At 39.7% G+C, this 18,378-nt stretch overlaps 1 protein-coding gene across 1 annotated transcript in view; it reads right to left on the bottom strand.

Moving 5' to 3' along the window:
* The window catches only part of LOC124407719, an 84,323-nt gene that overhangs the window by 49,247 nt on the left and 16,698 nt on the right, over window positions 1-18,378 (bottom strand). The window contains exons 2-3 of the mRNA XM_046884149.1: window positions 2,410-2,561; window positions 144-220 (exon numbers count right to left, since the gene is read on the bottom strand). Coding sequence (XP_046740105.1) covers window positions 144-220; window positions 2,410-2,561 — 229 coding nt within the window. The remainder of the gene's footprint in view (window positions 1-143; window positions 221-2,409; window positions 2,562-18,378) is intronic.

Raw genomic sequence — 18,378 nt, 5'->3', positions numbered from 1 at the left:
GCGATACACTAAACCAATTAAATTGCATGGACTGGAAACTCTTGATTTATATAATCACTGATTTACTTCGTTGTTTAATAGTAAAAAATTAATTTTTCTCCGTCAGTACGGATAATAAAATAAAGAATTTCTTTACTACTTACGCTTCAAAGTCTCCGTGGAGGTGTTTTCCTGCAGACTGCTCTTATATATCCGCCGTTTTGGCGAGCTAGTGCCTTCTCTGTAAAAAGAGCGAAAAAAACGAAGAACTTTAAATTGATTTAATAAAATTAAAAACGAATCAGATCATCGCGCCAGACTTGGACTTGTGTAAAAATACAGTAAATTTTATCTTCACTTCACAGAATCTATTCGTTAAAAATAATTTGCCCCTTGAACACGCTGCGAAAATTAATGCATGATTCGACGGCTGCAGCAGTTTCGCGATTAAATTTAGCAAATTCGCCATGCGGGATGACCGTAATATCTAACGCAGAGTCAAGTCGATGACTGCACGTCGAACGGTGATTATACCTATAGATATTGTACAGAGACGAGACCGAATAATCTATTGAATACAATTGAAAATACAAGTGTACCGAAAAAGAGCGAAGGAAAGAGGGAGGGAACAAAAAAGAGGAAAGAAATAAAGGGAAAAAAAGAAAAACGGCGCTCCCCTCTGACGTCACGTGACCTCACTGCCTGTCGGCGTGTTTCCGGCTTCCATCAGTCTATCTGTGCCCATTGTGCGACACTTTTATTATGGTAGGTATACGATATTTTATTCCTCTTGAGATCCCCACGTGGATCTTAACTCGGATTTACCAATTTCATCTCTTTTTCGTCGGTAAAATTTTTTTTTTTTTTTTGTTTTTATTCTTCATTCGCAAACTCATAAATATATACCCTGTTTTTCGAATCTCCAATTGTTTTTGAGCCCATTTAAGAATGGTAGGTAAGAAACTATAATAATATATGCAATATGTCGATGTTAAAGAATTTCTCTACGAATGTTCACAGATATTGTTGAGATTATTTGATCACGAAAACGAAATATATGATGGTTAGAGAAATATGCAAGCAATTATTGTATACAATTATTAATAAATCTATCAATTCTGTACACTGATTTACAACGCAATTCGTCATTTAAGCCGGAAGGGATTACAGCGCAAATGCGGAAAAACTCTATCAAGTAAAATCGCGATCTAACAAATAGCACCGTAATATAAATGCAAACACGCAGCGATGCTTCTGCGTTACAAGTGTTAATCCTGTTAATTACGTATCTGCTGCAGCCGTTCGTGAATCATCGACGATTAGCGAACAAGCTCTTATTGTTGAAATTAACGGTGAAACTGTATTCCTGTCACATGCACACACACATACATACACACACATATATCAAAGCCCAGCTCGGGTGAAATACGCGATTGAAATAATCACTGTTCCTGCACTGCAGGGTTTGTGCAGGATTTATTTCCGGACAGCATTTTGTGATGCGATTTAATGGGACACACGGATTCCGTATCATTGATAAGAGACGGGAAATTCTGTCTGCACGAAAGTAGGTATAATATTGTGGGTAGAATACATTACCGAGAGAAAGAAAGAAAAAGGAAAAAGAAAAGCAAAAAAAAAAAAAAAAAAAACAAATTTCAAACGTACACCAGAGGAAGAGTAGTTTATTTAACAGGTTCTACTTGGTGCAGTGGAAAAAATTGCTGCACGTCATGTGTTCACGCAATTTCACGAGGGAGTTTCAAATCAATAATCCATTAGAATTTAACTGCCATGATGTTTGATTACGCGTAACTAACGAGCTGATGGAAAAAATATCACTGGGTCGCGGAAAATTTTTTTATTTATCAAAGAACGCGTGTTGAATTCGTGACAAAAATGGAACGAAGAGGGAAAAATTGCATTATAGGTACTCAGAAGTGGGATGATAATAATAATGAAAATCTTAGCTTAAGAAACTTGACAAATACCGCCATTTCGGAGATTACACGGTTTTGAATTATGATAAATCTTACTCTTGGGATTAAAAAACTTCAATTACATACAAAAGGAAGGGAGAGACAGAGAGAGAGAGAGAGAGAGAGATTGCAAATCACTCGTAGGCGTTTTTCGCGGTGTAATTCGTTTATCGCGTCGTCTGGCACTGACTCGTACAAAATTATCGTCAGTCGCATTTCACGGCTTATTTGAATTTCTTTGCCCGAATATCTTTCTTCGTTGGGATTAAATTTCAAAGTGAAAAAAATTCTAAGGGCATGGATTTCAAGCCTCGAATATACACATAATAAACATATATATGTATAAATATATATCTAATAAACATACGTATCTATATAAAATATACATGTGATAAAAAAATAAAAAAAATAACTAAACAAATGATAAACATCGTTTACGATAAATACTCACTGGTTTAAACTGAGGGTCAGTTTTTCCCCGGCGCTTCGAAGAAGATCGTGAGATTCACTGTTTGTGAGATTTCGTGTCAGTTTACCGTTTATGCTGCTAATCAAATCGCCCTCTCGAACGCCTTGCTGCGCAGCTTTGCTGCCTGGATTCACCTGTAATAAAAATATCGTCAATACCAACTGAGCTGCAAGAGATTCTATACGTAACGTTGAAAAGTTGCGTGAAATTACACGTAACGAATATGTACAAAAATGATCACTGTAAAAAGTCGAAAATGTAATAAAACATGGCTATTGCAGTTCCCATCGCGTTCTTCGCTGATGCCGTCTGATCGATAATACATGTCATTAAAGGTATCGCAACCCCTCATATACTATATATACATGTACTCTACAACTCCGGTAAATTACGATGCGGGGATAAAAAGTGTATTAAAAGTTTCTCAGGCACGCGATGCTTCAATGCATTTATATTATACGTGTTACACAGATGTGAGATCGGGCAACGCGATTTAAATTACAATACCTGTTTAACGTTTCTGATTAATATTGTACCGAAATAATTCCGGAGATAAAAGTATTTTTTTCTATATGGTTATGAAAACTATTCATACACGGGGAATTGAAATTTAAATTATAATTTTCGGGTTTAGAATAACAATAATTTAAACAAAAGAAACCACTTGACGTGCGAAGATACATTTTTCCATACACGATTGAATATTCAAAATGGCTTGAGAGATTGATTGATTAATTTCATTTATTCCAATAAAATTTTTTCTTAAAGATTGAGCTGTAAGGTGATTTTTCTGATTTCCGTTTGTTTTTGTATCGCGGCGTGTTTAAATCCAGTAACTATTCCTCGACGGCAACTAAACACGATGATCTTCACTTCACGCCTATCGAACCGCCACCAAGTATACACGAATGTTAGCCGGGCTGCGTTCTCCAGTTTACACTAAACTCTAATATTAGATAGTGCCTTGGCTGCTTTTCTCCCATCGACACGTGGCCCGCTATATACGCATACGATATCGTAAAAGTGTTGCAAGAAATTTTTTTAGGCCGAATTTTTCCACGTTCGGATAACAAGAACCGCGGTAGAAAAATTATCACTATAGCTATAAACACTCGTGCGTTCAGGCAACGAACTGAATAAATCAGTACGATAAAAACGGATACGAAGTGAAGCGGGAAAATCTAACAATCGTTAAATGACACCGATAATGTTAAATTATGATGAAAATTTAATATTTTCAACTAAGTCTCACCGTTGCGTTACGCCGCCGTCCGCTGGGCGAGCAAAATTTCAACATCTCGATAACTTGGGGAATTTTTCGTAATAGTTCTGTCAAAATACAAGCACTGTTCAATCAAATTTCAAATATAATATCTCTGTCTCAACGAGAAGCTGTAACGAAAAATATCGGAACGAAAAACCTCAGCAATGAATAGAATCTACACAATTATGTGAAATCTTTTCTACACTGCACTGCGACATTTACACTTCTTCACTTCAATCTTTTTTTCTTCAACCGCATAAATTGTTATCGAAATTGCTGGTGTCGGTATTTTTATCGTTTCGTATTGTTGAGTAAAAATCATGAAACTCAAAGAAAAACCTTTGCCAAATTGTAACAATGTTTACCGCGCTTTGTGGATATACTGCATTGAATTGTGGAAATACTGCAGGCGACCCACTTCGTCGCGAGATAAATTAAAACGTACGTATCTGGATTCGGCGCAGGTCAATTCAGAGATCAAAGTGACATCTGACATCTCGTTTTAATTCGTCTCAGTGTATCTCCAGCAGCGTAATAAGTGCAGGAATATCAAATATTCAGCTAATTACTAAACAAAGTCAACAATCGCAGGAACCCAATTTCACAATCGGACTTTATTTCGTAAAGTATAAAGAAAGATTAATTTTTCAAACATTCTACGATCTTCAAACTGAGATAAATTGTTCCATTTAGTTACAATAAACCGACACCGAATTTTGATATTCTGTTTTCTGAGTTCTTCACCGCTCACCGATAAGACCTGGAGTAATTATTACAAGAGAGCAAGAATTCGGATTAAAAAACTGTCACCGCGTCACTTAGAGTAAATAAAAAGCAAACAAGTACGACGATTTCGTTGAAACTGGCGAGAAGAAGAGTCAAAGAAATTTGGGAAAAATCCTGACGGCGGAATATAATTCGACAACCGGATAATCCCGTTCAAACAACGTCCTGGACGAGCCAGAATAATCACTCATGATGACCGTACGGGATTCGGATAAAAATCCACGAGTCCCCAGACTACACGATCCGCGCCTAAGTAGGTGAACGAGAGGACTGAAGTCCACGGAATTCCCTGGCCAGAGAGATGGCGCAAGGCCTGGGGGTGCATCTCCCATCTCTAGAGGATGACTCAACACGCAAGTCTTTCTAGGTGATCCACCCTCCGAGTCTTTCGGCGCGACCGCGTCCCATGTTGGCTCTTACACGGAAACCGGAAGTGATTTCGGTACAACAACATTGCCGTTATGATTCTGCGTGAGGTTTTCCTCCTAAGAATTTTCTTTTTTTCTTTTGAATCCAACTTTCCTCGAATCACGAATCTACAAATCCCACCCACTGCAGACTTTTGGAATAAATTTTTATCCGGCTCTAGACGATTTCTTTTCACGTATTTTTTTACATTTCTACCCCCCCCCCCCCCCCCCCCGCCCCCCCCTCTCAAATGTCAAAGATGAAGCTGAAACGTGGGTGAAATTTTTATGAGCACCGTCACCTCGGCGTTTTCTTATTTTTCAGCTTTCCGAAAAAGCGAGACCTCAAAAAATCTGAATTCTTTTTCTGCCTTGCAGGCCTTTCGAGCCCGACTCTCTTTGCGATTTGTTGTCTAGCCCGAGTTTTGTAACAACTAGAGCTGGCTCTCGGCTTGTCTCCTGGCTTCCAGCGATGCGATCAATGCGGGTGTTCCTTCAAGACTGACCCCGAGTCGCCTCCCACTCTGCGGTTCTACCTGGGCGCGGTGAAATCATTAAATAGCCATCAGTGACCCCGCGGCTGGGTACAAGTCGAAAATTTTAATCCCGGATATTTCAGCCCTGAGTCCATAAACCCCATGCATGGCGACTAAATATGACTTTCCCCTTTCGAGCTAGGTGCATCCGTTGCTGCAGGTATAATAGACGCAAGATAAAATGATACATTCCTTCCAGGAATTCCAGCCAGGTAAACGTGCTGGCTACAGGTTGACACGAAATCCTTCACTGAATTTAAATTCAATGCACGTGATGTATAGAATTCCTTTGAGGAAAATTCAAATCTCTGCATTTCTCTGCAGTGATTCACAACTTTTGTACCATAATTTTTAGCTGAATGCGAAAAGAGTTATACAGAAATTCAGTAGGTATAGAAAATTTTCTAGCGAATTTGTAATGAAATATACGTAATGGGAGTAAACGAATATTGTATTTGAAAATAATAAATGAATCTTGAGTAAAAAAGCTCTCTCGTATGAAAATAAATGGAAAAAAATATGTATATATTGTATATTTATATTACATAATGGATATTTTCTTCGTGGAAAATGAAACGGATGTCATTTACGAGTAAACTTATTCCATAACCAGCCGTCAAGTCGACAACCCTGTAGGTACTGGAGACGTAATTGTTATTCAATTCACGGCCTTGCTTCATCCTCCTGTTAGCCTCGCTGTATACGAAACGAAAATCTTGCGAGGGAGTCGTGAAAGAAAGTGGACAATTTATAATACCAAGGAAACGACAAAAGTTTACGTATACACGTACCAGCACTCAATATTGTAATCAGCGTTTAGAATAATTCATGAAGTCGATTGACGTTTTTGATTTAACGCAGCGTTTAGCGCTCGAAGAGCGTAAAATCGCGCTGCGTATACCGCCGAACATATAATTTAGTTCGTCTACAATGACACTGTGGATAAAACAGCTTTAAGGGGTGAATTGTTTGGTGGTATCGCAAGTTTGCAAACACTTGACTTAAGGGGTTCCCCGGGGTAAAACGCTGCTTGAACAAAAAACCTAGAATGTTTGATAAGAAATAGAAAAATTTAACGAAATAAGGATATCGTGATCGTTGAAGTATGAAAAAAGATTAATAATATAACCCAAAATAGAATCGAGGCATTTTGCGCTACGGTAAAAACCGCGCGAAATGTTTACGTGCAAAGTTGAGTAATTTCGTGATTCGCGCAATGGACCAGAAGCAGGTTAAGATCGCGTGAGATTGTGGTGAAGAAAAAAAAAACGTGGCGAGTTGATTATAGGTATGGAGATGAAAAAATGCTTGTAGAAAATATTTTACTCCAACGGGAGCGTGGAAGCACAGGTGAAAAATTGAAATCGCATGACGCCATTGGCAATTTTCTACCCCGATGAGGTGCATAAATCGCACGAAAGCCATCAATCATCATCAAAGCTCTGTCAATGATTATATTGAAAAAAATCTACTACACCAATCAGCACGCGTTGCGCATTAAGCCAATTATCGAATTATACGGAACGATCAAATTTAGAAGAGGGAATGTTTATTCCTGTTTTAGACTTCCTAGACTCTTAGACTTAGGTGAAATGAAAAGTGAGCAGAAACTGGAACCGCGTTACGCAGAAATGAATCACCGAAAATCTAGTTTATAGAATTTCAAAGTATATAGAATCGTCAAGTTGAGTGAAAACATATAAAGCCACAAGATTGTTTTTCTGCACCCTGACGTTTCTACATTTTCAATTTCCTACAATTCGATTATTTCTACATTTTCAAATGTTATAAAATATATTTTCGCGTCCTCATAAAAATTCCATGTTTAGGCCCTTCTATTTTCTCATCTATTCACATTTTTACTTAGGTCCCGCAGAAATACATGCGACAAAAACGTTTCCCAGAACGTGTAGGACGTATATAATGCACATAAACCGCAGCAAAAACCACCCTCAACTTTTCGCGGTACGTACGTAGATATAAGCGGCACTTATAGTACTCAGCATTTGTTAGCCAAGGCACCTCACGGGCTTCTCGGTGCTTCGCCTGCAGTTGACGACAGGTAAAACTGGCGTTATAGCCTAGTAAACTATTACATACTCGTCGGGTCATTGTTCCGGTGTTAAAATTGTTACAATGTTTGAAAAAATAAGCTGCCATAAGAAGTTACATTTTTTTACTCGCCACTTTTCCTCTATGGTGAAATATGCGGCGTTTCAATTTTCGGGAATAATTTATCCATCCTAAGCAAGCAAGCTCCACGATTTCTACAGCATGCAATTATTTCACATGCATTATCGGCTGGTTCAAGATCGGATCAAAACTTTCTTCAAACATCCTGAAATCGAACGTTCAGAGACAAAAACACGCGGTTGATATTAACCATGGAAAACTACATTCGTTCCACCGATAAACCACAATTGTCTAAATCATTTTTGATGGAGTGAAAATTGAACGTTTCAGCTACGTAGTATAACCTTGCGATTGGCATAAGTACGCGACCATTTTGACCCAGTTATGACATGTAGGTACTTGGCAAGATATATACGTTACAGTCCAGTTTAGTCTCATGGTTACAACGACGTAATGGGGCAAAATCGCTCCATCAATTAACTTTGCACATTATATACGTATGCAATCGAGAGGGCAGATTGCGCGTGTTGAAGAACCTAATGGAATAAGACCGGATGTATTCCATGCTGAATAAAAAGCGTTAATATCGTTGCAATTTGCTTAGCTCCATTAATCCGTGTTAAGTTAAGCTAAGCCTTTCATTATAGAGTTGACGGTGATAATTACGTATAATAATGCTTAGTCTGGAATCAGGGGTAGGAGAAAATTTTTACACTAAAAAGTTAGTAGATTTTTCTCGGGGATGTAAAGTCACGCGTGAAGCTTATGCACACTTTTTATTTCTACCGTTGAATAATGGACGTACATTATACGCAAGATGAACGTAACTGGGTATAGAACGGTACATAACGAAGAGATGATATCGGTGTTCGGCTTTTTACCGGTGAAAAATTGTTCGTTCCGCTATAAATAAAAGCGGATGGTAACTGGAGCTCTTCTACGAGCAAGAAACAAGTGGGATGTTTCCTTTGACGGGTAACACGGTATGTGTATGGTTATATGCAGGCAAGAAATCCGCGAAGCGTGAAAAGCCAGCAACTTTTTTTCACAGGAACGACTCGCCTTATCTCTCTAGTCTCTTGGATGCTCATCCTCGTCTTGTGGAGATACTTTTCCGCACCTCAATTCACTGTTTGAGTTATATTAGAAGTGCGCGAATTATAGTGATCGAGTCGAATGTCCCGAATATTGCGAGTATCTCGAATTCTTCATTTTTTTCCCTGTTTTTAAATTAAAAAAATCGGATAATTTCAAAGGATATTTTGTCACGGTATTCAAAATAAAAATCGAAGACTGGAGGTTCTGACCGAATGATTGGAACAATTTAGATTATCCAAACTGGAATGAAATCGAACTGGAAAAAAATCGCGTTATTCTATCAAAAAAAAAAAGTCTTAAGTATAAATTCGAGAGAATATTAATTACGAAAAATGTAAAGGAGGCGAAGGAAATTCGATTTCCCGGGGGTTGTTCCGCCCCCACAGCTAGGGCTAGTTATTAATTCAACGATCTTCACTGCAATTAAAGCTCATCCCAGCGTCTCGGCGCAGGACGTCGGTTGGGCAAGGATAATGCATAATGCAGCGGACGTCGACGGGCTTCCACCCCCGCGTCCCGACGCCTCGCAGCACGTATAACGACGCCTGTTACATCCAACGACGTGTTCTTCGTTCCCCGTTGGGACAAGCGATCGTGCCACAACTCTGTAACGACATACATACTGCCTAGATTTTGGTCTCTTTTTTTATTTCCCGCCTCTCGCACGCTTCTCGACTCAACGGTTTTACCGCCCCTAAAGACTGCTGGACTGCTGGTGAAGAGAAATCCGAAACTCAAAACGCTCAGCGTGAAAAGAAAAACGTATAATTCGTATTTTCTTATAAACAGTGCACGAATCGTAGGTCAGTTATTTTAATTACACTAATTTTTTCCTTCAACTCCCTAAATATTGACAATTTTCGTTGTATAATATTTTGAAGCTTCGGTTAAAAATTAATAATTCAAAAGTCGATCGATCGTCGAAGTACAAAACTTTTCAAACTCCAGGCGAAACATTTTCTGTAAATATCTTTAACCCCGTATTCATACCGAGACGTTGCAGGAGACGAGAGTGAATAATGCCACCGCATTGTGAGGATCTTCTTAACCGTATTTGAAGAATCGATATATCTCGTCTGAGAGACGCGGTTTAATCCACGCGGCGTTATTTCAAGCCGACAATGGGTCGCGACGAAGGGTTATACGAGATGGGCAATGAGATAAATCTCTTGGAGAGCAAAGAGCTCAGATCAGTTAACGACGGTTGCTTTGGTCCTGGGAAGTTAATGTCGCGTCGCAAACTCCCGGATTCCTGTCTAAAGAAAGGGATAAAGCAGGCAGCGATCATCACCCTGCGAATAGTTAGACTTGAAAGCTGTTTTATTGTACCGAGTTCGAGGGTTCGAGGTTGATCGGAAGATCCGCGCGGCAGCTGCAAAAGTTGGAGACGAAATTGCAAGATTATAATTCTGCTATACCCGATTGGATCGAGATATTTGACAAAAATTTTCACACCCCGCACTGTGATACGATTTCTTTTATTGACTTTTCACACTCTGCTTGTATAGATCCAACTTCCACGATGCGCGAAGCTCGCCACTGAACTGATCTCTCGGACGAGAAAATTTTTGATATCCTATATCAAACGAAACTTGACACTAAAACGCCCATCGATTTATCTCAAAGCCAACTGCATCACCGTTTTAAAATAGTTGGAAGTAAAGGTTGCTTCATTCAATTTTTATTGACGCTTTTGAACTTGATTTATTTTTTTTTTTTTATTTTTGCAGCGTCAAATGTCTCGATACAGTTTATCAAAAATACTCCCATGTTTCTTTTTTTTTTTTAATTTTATTTTAAAAGCAGCTCAGTGCGTAATAGTTAAGTGAATTATTTCATTGCGGTAATAATTTGACTTATCTGTGTTTCTCAAAGCGCGAGAAAATCTCGAGTGAAAAAAAAGTGATATTAAACAGGCCTTTTTACGACGTTGTGTACGCTTATTTTCATCGCGAATTCTTGTTTTTCTTTTAAATACGACAAGCGCGTGTCTTATCAGTGACTGCAGGGTTAGTCAGCTCGTAAAGCGTTTTTGGCATCGCGCGTGAATTTTCATAGTCGTAATTTCATTCTTGTTTTCATTTTCATTCGTTGAAGGGATTTTTTTCCATCAAGATCGAGGCATCGCCGCTATTTTCTCGACAGGAAAGTTTAAATGTCGCTGCAATGGCTCGGCGTCAACATCGCGGTTCGGCAGGAAATGAAGTAAAAATAACCCCAGACTGAAAGCACTCGGTTACCGTTTGATTCTGCGCCGATTCGACTCTCCGATTGTTCGTTATATATATATATATATATATATATATATACTCCGAGAATCACAGGGTGGTTATTTCATTGGCCATGAAGATGAAAATCGCACGACTGCAGGTGCAAGTGTGTCAAATGCCTGAATCTTTGTATATAATATATATATAATAAACATATATACCTAATTTCCAATAGCCCAAGTACTTTCGTCATCGCAAAAGCTCTCCAGATGTATTTTTACACAATAAAACCGCCAAGTTGTTTTCGCTCAACTTGATCCCGATTCTGGGCCAAGGTGAGCCTGTATTAAAATCGAAACTCGATCGAAACACAAACTTATAACATCCGAGTATCTGTTCAGCCATAACCATCTCCGGGGTTAAAAAACCGGGGTCAGGTGTTAGCCAATTCGTTACTGCAGGAGCACGCGATACACTTTTGCAGGATAATTTGCTCATGGAGTTGCCCAAGAATCGCGGACCCCATTTCATAGATTACAGGGAAGCCGGGAGAAATATCAGCGATGAGAATTTTTTTTCTTTTTTCTTCTTTCTTTCTTCTTTTTCTATTCCCTCGATCGCGTGATCGAACTAAGTGAAAAATCCGATCCGGTTGAATAAGATTTAGAATTCTGTGAAATGGAACGTGTACCTTGCACACGTAATGCGTGCAGTCGGAGTGATGAAGACTTTGAAAAAGAATATTGACTGACGGCTGCTGCTTGTGTTATAGAAAAAAGAAAAAGAAAAAGAAAAAAATAGAGAAAAAAAATGTTAATAAAAGCAATTCACGTGCAGGCAAAACGAGTTATATAATTTGATGGTTTACGTTGAGTTTCCCGCAAAATAGAAGATGAGCTAAGACATGTACGCCGAGCGAAACTGGTGTAGGTATCTATAGGTAGGTATATATTTAAAAATAAACCGGTTAAACCCCGCGCTGACTACCGTCATATTATCATGCTTGCGGAGCAGTATTATAATTTTCAGATTCACATCGCCGATTTCAATGAAACTTTCTGACATTACGACCGCCGATTTGCTTCGCTTCTATAGCGCATTCGTGAATGATAATCGTGAATAAAAACGGTCGCAGCGTTGGTGGCGAATATTCGCGATTTAATAGAAGAGATTTAATTGAATATTTTAACGCTAGAATGATCTGAGATTGCAGAAGATCCTTGATCATGGTTAAATGCCAGTGTTCCGCGATTAGTTTGAAATTTTGGAAACGTGTCACCTTGGAGAACCGAAGCTTATTCGCGCTGTAAGTTTTATTTGCCAGGAATAGCCGGTTTCCAGTGTATTTATTTATACATGCTGCACAAAAAGTTGAGAATAACAGTGGAATAAATAATATATAAGCAACAAAATCACACTCGCGTCTCGCTTAAAATAAAATCTCACAACACCGCGGAGACAAATATTAGATATAAGTATAATCTGCGAGGTAAAATCGGAGAAATAATTTCTCCACCACCGACTCCAAAATGTCAAATTGGAAAATTTGCAAAGGACGAACTGAACCGAATAACAGAAACACGGCACATAATCACAAAAAAAAATTTTTGAGCTGTATAATTCATATATTGTTCACTTCGTCAAGACAAGCTGTTTTGCACACTGCAGATTATCGATAATTAGAAAGTTGAAAAATTGTTGAAAGCTTACAGGAGTCAAACTTACGATAATAAATATTTCTCCTGAACTGCACTTTTGTAAATGTATATATGAACGACGATGTTAAATTTCAACTATTTAAATTCTACTCCGGAATGGCGCCTGAAATTTTGACCCGGTATTTTTCCTTCGGTTTTTCAATGAACCCGTGAATTTCTCGAAGCACTTCAGGCGACCTGGCGGCGTTTAGACGGCCACTGTGCTGCCGGATCAACCGGACGAGCGTCCACGCGAACATCGCCGGTCTGCCTAGGACAATATTAGACATCGTATGCGTCGGTCTCTTCGTCCGTTGGCACTTGGCACCCGACCCGCGTGTCCGAAGGCATTTTTTAATAACGGGGAAATCGAGTTGGAAAAATGAGAAAATTGTAAATCTGCGATTTGAAAGTTGCATTTCCTCCATAATTAAGGACAAGGGGCGAGGGTTGAAATTCCGAATTTGAAAAGTTCCAAGAGCGCTGAATTCCGAATTTTTTGGGGGTGAAATTTGGAGTAATGAAATCAAAATCTGACGAAATTCAAATGGTTCGAAACCCGAGGCTCAAAGTTTCGAAAGTGCGAGAATGAGAAAATTTAATAAACTACGCTGTGCAAGTATATTTTAATTTTATGAAATTACTCTATGGAAATTTTACGTTTTGGAACTTTTCTATGTCGTAACTTGAATTTTTAAACCGTCTGATTTCCGACAATTCCAAAGTTTGTTTGATTTCTTTACTCAAAGTTTCGCCGCCAAATAATTCCTCATTACGCGCTTTTAGAACTTTTCAAATTCGGAACATCAACCCCGCCCCATTAACAAAAACAAATATGGTTAAATTTTCCATTAATCCTTTGAAGCAGTTCATCAAAATCATACGATAAATTTCACTAAAGCATATAATTTACAAGTTCGCAAACTGAACCACTATCAATTTCTCCTTTTCTATGAAAGACATTATTTTTTCCTCAATATAAGCGAAGCAGAGATCGTCGGTTTGATTTACGCTCGTTTTCAACGAATGGCTTGCTGCATAGTTTAGACACACCGGAATATTCGGGAATAATCGCGGCAGCCCGAGTTGCTCGTTATTAATGAGCTGCGGCTTGCCTATCTCTGGTTCAGAAATTTCAAGCAAGGTGATTCCTCCGATTCTCGAGAGCACACGATGCGTGGTGTAAAAACTGAAGTTTTAATTCTGGCCACGAGCAGTCAGGCAAATAATCCGTAGATCAAGCGTCGCAAAGCGTAAAGATTGTGGGTCACGAATGTCGAATAATTGCCCGTAACGCCTCGCGGGCTTAAGTCATTATCATTTTATTAGCATAAATGTATATGCCGAAAGGTGAGCTGTTTATTCAGTACGCGATTCGGGTTATACAGCTTGGCCCGCGTGTAAGAATTCATTCTTCTAGCCATACGCACACCCAAAGTGCGTATATATAATGCGCTCAAGTATGGGTGCAAATACAACAATTCCCTTATAGCCTCATATCAGCCTTAGAGTCAGTCCATCGAACGTTGGTCTGAAAGACGTGACACTCGCACGAATGGAGGGAATGATTAGAATGAAAATAAGAATAATGTAAGGAGTGGTAATGGGTGGCCCATTGTCCCCGCTTGGTGGCTATTTTTCTCTCACCCGAATGTCTAGTTGAGTGGTTGAAAAAGACACGATAATAAGATAATAAGATAATAAGATAATAAGATAATAAGATAATAAAACTGGCACGGCTCGTACACCTACTCTGCATATATAACTGTATTGTCGAAGGATATATAGGTACCTTGCGTTGTTACACGTCGTAGAGTAAAATCAGAATGGGGAATACAATGTCTGAGCAATGATCCAGGTGATTAGGTATCACGGTTCGTTCGACGGACTGTTAAAGACCGATTATTACGCCCGCCGTGGTTGTGAAATACAGCCGATAATGACCAAGGAATCTCTTAGACTTCCATTAACAAATATATCTTTCTATCACGTCACCGGCCAATGAATTACGACTCACCTTTCTCCCCGGATTACGTTCGTCTACTTTTACACGGGCTATCAGTTGTCATCGATCGGAGAATGACGTCACGATCGGAATTATCAATCGTCGGATCAATGACTGCGACAATTATCAGTAAAGTAATCAGTAGAGTAAAATCGCGACAGCTGTTGAGTGTATCTCATTTTATTCGAGAATTTGAAGAAAAAAATCAAGCAGGGATCAACGTTGCCAATCAAGGGAAATCAGTCGGGCGCTAATTACTCAGGGGGCATCAGCCGCTAGTCGGGAAATCAGTTATCCGTGCAATACCGATTGCTATGCCGGATCGCTAATTCGACTGATTCCACATTACCACCTGATCATTTGACGATCAAGGCAGTATATCGAAAATGAAAGTCTTCGGGTTGTTATTGCCTTGGCCAGTGGCCTCAAGAATTCCGAGTACATGAATGCCGAAGGAAATTCACCGGTTCTCCTTCTGTTCCATCAGCGTGTTGTGAGAGTCTGACTGAACACGGAACGATAAATTTTGTCGACTATTTGGGGCGAAAAGCATGCAGGGTAGATAAAAATGGAAATCTAAATTGTCGGTTTAGTTCGAAAATTCATGGTCAATGAAAGTTGTTTTAGACAAGACGTCTAATTTCAAACGGACGTTAATTGCTTCGAGAATTTTTTAGGTCAGATATAATCTCTAAGCGCGCGGGCCTTCCATAAATCACGAAGAAAGTTTATAAAATTCCTGAATTAGCTAGTTTCCATAAAATTATTTCAACCGTTTCGCGTCGAGTTTCAAGACGGAGAAACCAGAAATGAAATAACAAACTGCGTAGCTAAACCTGCAGCTAAAGTTCCAGCTGCATTGCCTGTTCCAGTGTCTCGAACAGTGAGTAATAAAGTTAAGTGCTTTTACAGTCTATACATATTGTGTGTATAGGGCAAGTAAAACGAGGGCTGCAGGTCGAAGGGAACGTGCAATAAACGTAACAATTTAATTCAACGCTGACAATGAGTCAGATTCTACGGATTCAAGTTCGCTTGGTGAATTGGCAGGAATAAGTTCGAAAGCAGCTTGAAATTCAGAGCCGCAAAGTTATGCGGAATGGCATGGCTGCGAGGGCGCGAATCGGAAGTGCGATTAGCTTGTACAAACCTTGTTCCGATAAGTGCTCGGCAAGCAAGCCCACTGCGCGTAGCTCATGTGGACCATACTTGAGGCGACTTCCGGCCAACGATACGCTCCAACGACGAGATGAAAATTGATAAAGCACTGCGAAGTCTTCGGTCCACTTAACGCCACTCACCGCGAATCCAAAAACGCGTCTTTTATCGCGGTGCTAATCGCCCAGACGTCGAAACCCGACTGACAGTTAAGTTTTAACACCTTGTAGTTTAGGTCTCTCCTTCGACTTTGCGACTTCGTTTGCTGCTCACTTTACGTTTCGGTGAAACAAACACCGCGAGCAAGTAGGAAAACGAATAGAAATACTTTGGGGCCTTATCGCGCGATTATGGCAAGGACTTTACCTACGTTGTAAGCACGTTTAGACGCCTGTCACGCCGACCTGACGAACGGCCATGATAAGGATCCTCCGAGACCGACGTGCGACTAGAAACGCTCTCGTCAAACTACAACTGCGCCTTTCGGACTTCGACTTGACGCTCTTCACCCACCCAACTCATCTACTGCATGCCTGGTGTATAACTGCTGCGAGAAATGACGCAGCCCAGCGACGAACCGATCCTAAGTGGTTGTGTATGAAAGAATGCCTGCACAGGGTACGACGCTCATGACACGGGGCTGCCAGGGGCGGATCGAAAACGCGGGTTCCACGCCTTCTTCAACGCGCCGCAAGCACTGAGAGTGAGCTAAAAAAGGAACCCAAAAAATACGAAGGCAAACACTGAGTGTTTATTTTAACTAGAAATTGTCACATGGGATTGACATTTTGTCGACGATTTGATGAGTTTCGTTTTCGATTTCAGAGTTGTTTTTTTTTTTTAGAGTAAATGATCTATGGATATTAGGAGGATACTAAAACGTGATCGATATTTACGTTTGATAAAAAATTTTCAACCGTTCAGTTACTAGCTCGTAAAATAAGGAACTAGAAGTGATTTAAGAAAGCGTTCCTTGTTATTTGCACTTGATAAATAAGATAAAAGAAGCGAGTAAAAATAGATTTAAAAATTTTTTGACTACGTAAGCGAGATAAGCCACTTGCAGGAGATGATAAGGATCGCGATCGTTGGACAGTTGAGAATAAAGCAGATACGATTTTTCGATAAGCCATGTATAAACTGCTGTCTGTGGAATACGAGATACGTACATGTGTTACACCTTTGTTGACGTTTTGACGTTCAAGACTATTCTCAAACATACAAGAGATTGAAGAGGTTTCAAGTTCAATCGACACGTTCAATGTCGGATCAGATAAGAGGACGATGAGTTTCTGAAAAAGGCCCGACTTCGAGGGGCGCACCTTCGACTTTTACTACGTCCCTGAGCTCGGCGAAGCGTAATGCTTTAAGCACTGGCTCGAACCACATGCTGCACAGTTGTATATTCTACACTCATATGTGGGTCCCGGAGCAGGAACGCGGGCGTAAGTGAACGAAAGGGCTCGGGAATGCAGGCAGGGTTCGAAACGTGACTCCTCCCTCCTCCACTGGAACGGCCATACACATTATCGACTCGAGCAGTCCGTATTATCATCTTCAGGAAGCAAAAAAAAAAAATTTAATCAACCGTGAACAAATTAGAAATTCAATTTGTTCAATGGACGAATAAATATCAGCGTATAGTATAATGTATGGAAATATTGGAATGAATTTTTTTGCAGAGAAATTAATTATTAGTACGTGATTGTAAGTGGTTTTGGTAGTTGAAAAAAGGCTCCTTTTCGCTCATCGAATTCGACGCCACGTTATCGATTTCCTTTGCAATTCAATTTTCGGAATCTTATTTCTGTCGAGTGTGATATGTAGTGTGGTATCGGGATCGCGATTTCCTGTAACCAGAATCCCTCGGATCGCGTTGCGGTATTTCTGTTTTGGATGGATGTATGGGTTGCGGTAACAGTTACGTCTTACCATCTTGACGACCTCGAAGTGAGCGCGTGTTCAGGGTGTAAAGAAATAATAAATAAGGTGTAATAATTATATCAGCTGATTCAGGCTAGCGAAACCACAGTTGGCAAATCCTAGCTCAATGGGATCTACGGTTACATAGACACATGGATATATACATACACATACATATGTATGTATGTATAATTTATATTTGCAGACACTTCTAGTGCACGAGTCTAATGAAACACGATTCCACCCGCATATTGCAGACACTTCGCTCTCGCCATGCTGAGTAGAAATAATGATCAAATAACGCAGGTGGCAGAAAATAGAGACACTATGATTGACATTAAAGAATCAGGGACATTACAGAAGATTTAAATATCGGCAACGAGCGGTATTTGAGCAAAATAAAAGTTCCTTTTCGTCAGGTGAGAAATAATTTTTATCAGGAAACTCGCTTGTGCTTCTTGGGTTAGAAATTGGGTATCAAAAATCGGAAATCGTTATTGATTCTACGGTTTCCACATTCCGATAGAAGTATGCAATTCTGTACGACGCACAGGGAAATGTTAGACGAGAAGCTGAGCGATTTTTCTACACATTTTTTATATTTCATACCACAGACGGGATTTTGTATAGCTACAATCCTACGCACGATTTGCAGCCGAGCATTGGAGCTCAGCCAATAACGAAAAAGCCTATTTCTATGCAACCAGCGAAACATTTCTGTATACTTGAACTCA

This window comes from Diprion similis, chromosome 1, assembly GCF_021155765.1.
Source record: "Diprion similis isolate iyDipSimi1 chromosome 1, iyDipSimi1.1, whole genome shotgun sequence".
Classification (NCBI taxonomy): Eukaryota; Metazoa; Arthropoda; class Insecta; order Hymenoptera; family Diprionidae; genus Diprion; species Diprion similis.
Note: the sequence above shows the minus strand (reverse complement) of the source record. Positions and strands in the feature narration are given on the sequence as shown.